This window comes from Parambassis ranga, chromosome 7, assembly GCF_900634625.1.
Source record: "Parambassis ranga chromosome 7, fParRan2.1, whole genome shotgun sequence".
Classification (NCBI taxonomy): Eukaryota; Metazoa; Chordata; class Actinopteri; family Ambassidae; genus Parambassis; species Parambassis ranga.
Window position 1 is genome coordinate 20,849,701 of NC_041028.1, and position 7,451 is coordinate 20,857,151.

The following is a 7,451-nucleotide window of genomic DNA, read 5'->3' on the forward strand; positions in this document are numbered from 1 at the left end:
ACCTCATGTTTTACTGGAGCCATTACCTATTATAATGCAATCCTTTCCAGCCCCTCTCAGCCTTGGACTGCATGGGAAACACTTATGGCCAGGAGAGCATACCTTTCATCGAAAGCTGACCGTGAGGCCCCGTGTAGCAGTGCAGCCATGCTTGCTGACCACCTGGAGTTCACCTGCCTTGGAGGAAGACACACACACACACATTCTTTTTCTCAGTCTTTTTCTGTCAGCTTCTATTTTTAACTCTTCAGTGGATTTACCGCCCATGCAGCTCTGTGGGAAGTGATGTTGAACTTTAGAAATCTGGTTTTGCTTTTTGCTTGAATTCCATTTGGTTGGATGGCTGCCTGCTTTGCTGCTGCCTTTGTTTTGCAATTCAGTCATAAGTTAAAATTTTAGTAAGACGACTTACCTTTGTGTGAAACAAGGGTCACCTGGTAATAAATCCTATTGACTTTAATGTGCCACTGTAGAGTTAAACTTGTGGTTTTGAGTGAAATATCTACCAATAGCTTTGTATTGGATGGACAGGTGCAGACATTCATGCTGATCCATCAATTACAGTATACTTCCACCACCATTAGTCTTTGTTTAAATAAGCAGCCTGTCCTCACCAGTGAGTGTACTCATTTAATCTTTATATGTTGTTTAGGCCGTCACCATGGTAACAGCCAAGACAATGGAGACAAACAATAATCTCTTAACTCTAACAACACTTTATGCAACTTATAATAATGACATCGCTTCCACCAGCTGGTGTGGCCCACTTTTTTTCAGCCCAAGAGTTTCATGCCCAAACCTGCTTTATTTAAATTTAACGCTCCAGTCAGAAAAGACGACTCGTGGGTCTGATCTACTGCGATGTAGGGGCTGCACTGTCAGATGAAGGAGAATGATGCAAGAAGAAGATTAGATAAGTGGCAGGGAAGTGTCAAAATGATTTTTCCCATCCAACCGGCCCGAACATGAGCTGGTGTTTTTTTAATCATAACCACACAAGCAACTCGTATCATTACCAGTCTCCTTTGCTGCAAAGTATAAACATGTTATTAGACACAGCAGCCTCAGACTTCCTACCTGCTATTTAATGAGGTGATTAATCTCTCTGTGAGTATTCTCTTTATGGACTGTTTGCCTCCAGGTTCCCATTCAAATAGGAATAGAATAGACGTGATCTTAGTTCATGGCAGCCTCAGACACGCTGCCGACACACCATAGAAACCACAGGAAAGAGAAATCTCTTTAAAGTCTCTGCCCCCTACACAGCAGGGCTTTAAAGGTATTTTGGGATGAAAAATGGAATCGTGGAAATGTCTGCTCTATATCCATCCTTTCAAAGGATGAGCTACTATATCTGACTGACCCACAGCTTGGGAAAACATCAGCTCCATAAAATCTCGTCTACGCAAATCAGAATTGTCACCACAAAAGCCCCAGAGGTTATTTGACTTGCAGACATCTTGGCTAATGTATTTTTCTCCCCTTAGCTCATGTTAAGCTGTGCAAACTTAGAACGCCACAAGACTGGAAAGAGAGAGAGGAAAAAGAAGAGGGGAAAGAGCTGGGGGTGGAGGTGTGTGTGTGTGGAAGTGGGAATGGGCAGCAGGGAGGAGGAATGTGAAACATTTCTGATGCTGGTCCAGTGGCTGTTTACATGGTAGTCAGCCCGTGACATCAGAGTCCAGACTTTATAAATGTCAGCAGGCGCAAGAATGAGCAGTGAGCAAACAGCTGCACTGGTCGCACCGCACCGTCACCCAGGTTAGAGAGGCCGACTGAGCCCCATCAGCAGCAACACCCATGGACCCACGGCTGCACCTCTGTGTGATCGCTCTGGCTGCGCTGCTGGCACAGGTGAGGCCTGCTCTGCTTATTTAACTGAGCTTTTTATTATTATTAACTAAAGAAAGGTGGCAGTCAAAGTGTGTTCTTTCATTCATAGAGATTTATTTTGATTGATTTCAGTAGCCTGAAAGACAGGAAACATCTGCATGTGATTACTAATGATGTAAAACGAAAAGATCTGAACATGATATATGAGAAGACCAAAGTGGTTTTAAAAACAGCAAATATTTAAAGATTGTTTTTATTGACATACCATAAATCCCACAATATAGAAGCTAAAACAAGAGAATATTTGACATTGTGTTGCTTCAGAATGCTTCATCAGCGTGATCATGTGATGTAACATTGTGCAGCAGTGTATTATATGTACAATACCACTATTTAAAAGCACTGAAATGATCCTTCTTCTTTAATAAAGTACAACTTGGCTCCACATGCATGTAATTGGAAACAGTGGTTCGGTCTGACTGTGTTGGATGCAGCTTCCAAGAATTCCAACCATGTTTTCTTTGCTTCTTTACATGTGATAACCTTCCTAAGTTTTGTTTCACTCCAGGTGTGGTGCCAGCTGTGTGACAGGCCCTGCCTCTGCCCTGGTCCGGCTCCTCAGTGCCCCTCAGGAGTCCCCCTGGTGCTGGATGGCTGCCGGTGCTGCCAGGTGTGTGCCCGGCAGCGCGGCGAGCCCTGCTCTGAGATGTTTCCCTGTGACAGCCAGAAGAGACTGCAGTGCGACTACAGCGCCAGCTTCCCAGGAGAAGCCGGGGAGTGTGTCAGTGAGTGCATCTTCAGTGTGTGACAGAGTGGAGAGGGAGGGACATGCAGACAGTCAATGCCTGGGCCTCCTCAGCCTGCTGGGCAGCAGTGATCCACCAGTACTCCTTCAGCTTCTATTTTCAGAGCTGCTGCTGACACGTTTCCTCTAATGACCGCTCTCTGAGCATGATAGATTGCAGAGACAACACTCGTGGATTTAAAAACAGGCTCGTCCCTTTCTCTGCAGAGAGGCCTGTTTTCCCATAAAGCTACATGGCAGGGACAGCAGCTCCTGTGTGCTCTCATGTCCCCCTTCTCTTTTTTTTAACCTAACTTAATCCTTTCACTTCCTGATTGAGTTTCTCAGTCTAAAGACAGCTTCTGTGTCTCTTGCAGGTCAGGAGGATCTGGTCTGTGAGGTCAACGGCATCACTTACCAGGAGGGCCAGTCGTTTCAGCCTTCTTGTGACACTTACTGCCACTGCAGAGATGGAGGGGTGAGCTGTGTGCCAGCGTGTCCTTTGAACGTTCTACTCCCCACTCCAGACTGTCCCAACCCGCAATTCATCCGGCTGCCAGGGAAGTGCTGCCGAGAGTGGGTGTGTGAAAACCTCGATAATACCGTCATTAAGGATGCCATTACAGGTAAACTCACTAAACTAAAAAGAGTCACTAAACATGAAGCACAGCAGCTGCTTAGATTAGCATAGATTCTGGAAACAGGGAACAACATCTAGCAATGCTGTATCCATAGAAAATTTTATATGGTCATGGAAGGAGGCTGCAGGAGTTGCCTGTAGTTCCTCTAATGGCCACTAGAGGCTGGCTCCAAAAGTGCATTGGCTCCTTGACAGTGGTGCAGATGTCATCATACCAAGCTGTAAACATGTCTGTTTCTGCATTAAGTTCTAACATGGATGTCTGTGAGGATTGACTTGAGCTAAGAGTCAGCCCCTAGTGGCTGCTCAAGGAACTGCAGTTTTTGTCAGATCCACATTAGTTTTCCTGCCATGGAGGTTGAGGATTGTTGCTTGGTACCTTCTTCTTTGCTTATTTTCCAGGTAGTTTGGAGTTAGGCAGGGTCAGACACTGCTTAGGTGGTGAAGGCTGGAGGTTCACGAGGGCATCATGAAGGGTTTGTCCATCTTTTTATGCAGTCCATTGTCTCCACTTGTTTCCATGCTTCATGTAAAGCTAAACTGACCCCTGGCTATGGACTAGTATTTAAAGAATAGGCCTTAACTGTCAATTACATGAGTTATCCCTGACATGAGACAACTTACAACATAATTTCCAGTGTCTGGGGCTCATGCCAGAAGAATCTCCATGTATTGTAGTGGATGTAGTGGATGACTGGATTCCTCAGCTTCAGTTGTTGCTCAGTGATGATCAGTCCATGTGTAAAATAATCCTTCATTCATTTTTATGAGCTTTGTCATTGGTGGTTATGTCTGGAAGTTTTTACTGGAGCGTTTTTTGCATTAAAGCGGGGTGTGTCTGTCCAAAGGAAAACTCCCAAAGTCCAAATATAAGCCACAGTTTTTGGTGAAAACATTATTCTTGGTCTCCGTGTTTCCTAGTTTCATAACAACAACCACAGCTGTGCGACAATTAAGCTTATGAAGCCATGTAAAGATTACATTACTCTATTAAAAGGGGAGTGTGAGGGAAATGAAGCCAATTTAAAAACATCTGGAATTCCAAACATTGTCTGACTCGAACTACAAGAACATTTTGTTCCTGGATTTCTGCTGCAGGATCAGATCATTGTTTTGACTTCTACATGTTAGTTTTGGGAGAAAAATTGGTTTGAATTTTTAAATGTGCAAAAATCCAAAGTACGACCTGAAGGTGAGTTCACTCGGCATGTAGTCTGTTAGTTTAAGTAAAGGTGCAGTCTGTGCATCCATGGCTACACAGAATATTAGAAATGATTGACAAGAAAAATATGTAATTAATTGTAGTTGCCTCCTACATTTACACACATAGTCCAGCAGTCATGGCGTAAAAAACCCATTCTTTGTGAGAGTTGGTGTGGAGAAGGATGGTGTCCTGGAGAAGGAGCTGAATCTTTGTGATTTCCCAGAAAGTTCTCTGACATTTCGCTGGGAAGTCTGTTTTTACTGTTTGGATTGCTCTTTGGTGTCTGGTTGGAAGTGGTGGACCCAAGTTTCAAATCATCATCATTGACACAGACATGGTGGTGCAGTGTTTAGCACTGTTCTCCCTGTGCCTGAAAGGGTTTGCTTCCTCCCACATAGACGTGCATGTTAGATTAACTGGGGACTCTAAATTGGCTGCTGACGTGAGTGTGAATGGTTGTTTGTCATGTTAGTTCTGGGATAGACTGGTGACCTATCCAGGGCATTGACAGCTGGGACAGACTCCAGCCCACCTATGGTCCTGTTGTACAGGCGGGTTCACAAAATATATTGATGGATGCAGAGTGATGCAGAAATGTCTCAGGATCTGCCTCAAAAGTGACTGATTGTCTTTTGTCGGGCACTAAATTCACCTCTGAGGAGGCTGACACCTTGGACGGGTTCCTGGGAGACACCCACTCTGAGCCAAAGTATGACTGTAATAGATTACATCATGGATCTGGTCAGCCGTCTCCTATGTGTTGACTAGAGAACTGACCTTTGATGATGGGGGACATCTTCCAGTCTCTCTCTACAGCCCACTTCTTCACCATGCTTTGTTTTGTTTCCCTCCAGCCATGAGACCAGACAGGCTGTGGCCCTCTCTGCCACGGGATCACCCTCAGAGAAGACTGTCCCCACCTGCCTCCACCTGCATAGAGCAGAGCACCAAATGGAGTGCCTGCTCCAGGAGCTGTGGCGCCGGCGTATCCACGCGGGTGTCTAACCAAAATCCTGCCTGCAAGCTGCAAATGGAGACTCGACTGTGTAAAGTGCGGCCTTGCCGCCATGTTCAGGCTCCCATCAGGAAACCGATGGTGAGTCCCATCGTATGATGGTGTTTCTGCCACAGTTCAAGAAAGGACCCTTCAACCAAACACAGAGAGTGACACGATGAGGAGAACTAGAACACTTAGGACTGAATATTTCTCCAAGTACACAAACTGCCTCCTCACTGTTCTTTGCACACACAATTACAGGCATGAATTTGATGTTAACATTTAATTTACTTGAAACCTTTTCCAAAGCTGCCAAGTCTAAAATTAAACTTCCAATGAAAGCTGTTAAGTGCTCTTTACTGAAAGTTCACTTTTCATAGCAATTAGTGGATTCTGCATCAGGCTGTGAATTTTCATGCAGCACACTGGTGCTCCACAAACTTGCAATTAACGTTTGAGCTTTAATTAACGTTAACCATAGCATCTCGTTAACCTTTAACACAGTGTTTTCTCATACTCTGACTATAATCACTGTGGACATCCACGCTGTGCCAAAACATAGCTGTTATGAGCAGATGGTGCAAACGTAAACAGGAACATTCAGCGTTTCATTTAGACATGGTCTAAAGGGTTACCTCCCCTCACTTCCCTCTGTGTGTGTGTGTGTGTGTGTGTGTGTGTGCTGTTTTCCTCAGTGGGGACAGCAGGGACACTGCAAAGCCAGCTACACATCACCCAGACCCATCCGGCTTGTCCACCAGGGCTGCTTCAGCACCCGTGCCTACCAGCTGCAGTACTGTGGTCAGTGCACCGATTCCCGCTGCTGCACGCCGCACCACACCACCACCGCTCAGGTGACCTTCCGCTGCCCCGCCGACAGACTGCTGCAGAGGGCCGTGATGATGATCCACACCTGTGTCTGTCACAATAACTGCCCCTACATGCCGTACACTAACCCAGCTCTGTGGGGTCACAGGCCCTGATTCCAGGGCTGGACAGTGTGTTGAACCCAGTCCCAGGAAACGGACACAGAAGAGACCCAGAAACCTGTGACTACGCTGGGATGAATCTTCACACATGGACAAACTCTGCCTGCCTGCACTTATTTTACGTCATCCAAACACTTCTGCACCTTGAAAAGCATCATTCTGCTGAACCTGCCGAACAATAGTGATACATAAGGGAGTAAAAATTCCCCAAAATAATTTCTTTGTAAAGATCTGCACTGATTTGGATTCTTGATGTTTGATGGTAGAACTGGTCCTTCAAGCTCCTAAAAACTAAAGGAGGACTTTTATTATTATTTAAACTAGAAGAACGGATCAGAATCTTAAAATGTAGCTAATAAAAAGTTCAGAGTTTAAATTAGTTTTGGCTGAAAAATAAGATTTATTTCAGTTTTATAAAGCTGCGGCAGTTACTTCAGAGCAACTCTGCATCCAATAAAAAGAAACACACAACCCATAAATTATAGTCTGAGGTGGTCATACAAATATGTTGTTGTTTTGTTTTGTTTTTGCTTTGCTAACCAGCAACACATGCCTTTAAAAGCAATGTAAAAAAATAATGGCGGTGTTGATTGAACGACTCCAACCTTTGTGTTGACAGACTTTGTTCTCAGATGGCAATAATGCATCTTGTACAGTTTTGGTTGTGTGTTTGTTGTGGGATGAAATTGCACTTTTTGTTCTGTAAATAATTCTGAGCAGATGTCTTTATGTACAGTGAAAAAAATGTTTGTTTATTTTGTATACTGTATGTTGTGTGTTTTTACTCCCAATAAATGTAGTTTTTTATTATTATATTGTTATTTTGTACACCCTGTAGCTTTATACATCAAACACATCATTTCAGAGTTATTCTGTACATCCTTAAACCTTATCTGAAGCACCACAGCATCAAATCTCTCATGAAAATAAAGCCAAATTATCAGCTAATATTTAGAGCATTCAGATTCTTTAGTACCACATTCAAAACATGCATATTATTCATT

The 7,451-nt window shown here is 44.1% G+C and overlaps 1 protein-coding gene across 1 annotated transcript; it reads left to right on the forward strand.

The window, feature by feature from the left end:
• The first annotated feature begins 1,627 nt into the window (after positions 1 to 1,627).
• ccn5 (cellular communication network factor 5) lies at positions 1,628 to 7,260 on the forward strand. Its single transcript, XM_028409085.1, has 5 exons — positions 1,628 to 1,854; positions 2,402 to 2,618; positions 2,995 to 3,243; positions 5,316 to 5,557; positions 6,154 to 7,260. The coding sequence occupies exons 1-5, from the start codon at positions 1,801 to 1,803 to the stop codon at positions 6,439 to 6,441; spliced, it is 1,050 nt and encodes a 349-aa protein (XP_028264886.1). The 5' UTR covers positions 1,628 to 1,800; the 3' UTR covers positions 6,442 to 7,260.
• Positions 7,261 to 7,451: the final 191 nt, after the last annotated feature.

Coding starts and splice junctions, on each gene's coding strand:
- ccn5 (XM_028409085.1), top strand. CDS start 1,801: ATGGACCCACGGCTGCACCTCTGTGTGATCGCTCTGGCTGCGCTGCTG. Junction 2,619..2,994: donor AGAAGCCGGGGAGTGTGTCA/GTGAGTGCATCT, acceptor TGTCTCTTGCAG/GTCAGGAGGATCTGGTCTGT. Junction 5,558..6,153: donor CTCCCATCAGGAAACCGATG/GTGAGTCCCATC, acceptor TGTTTTCCTCAG/TGGGGACAGCAGGGACACTG.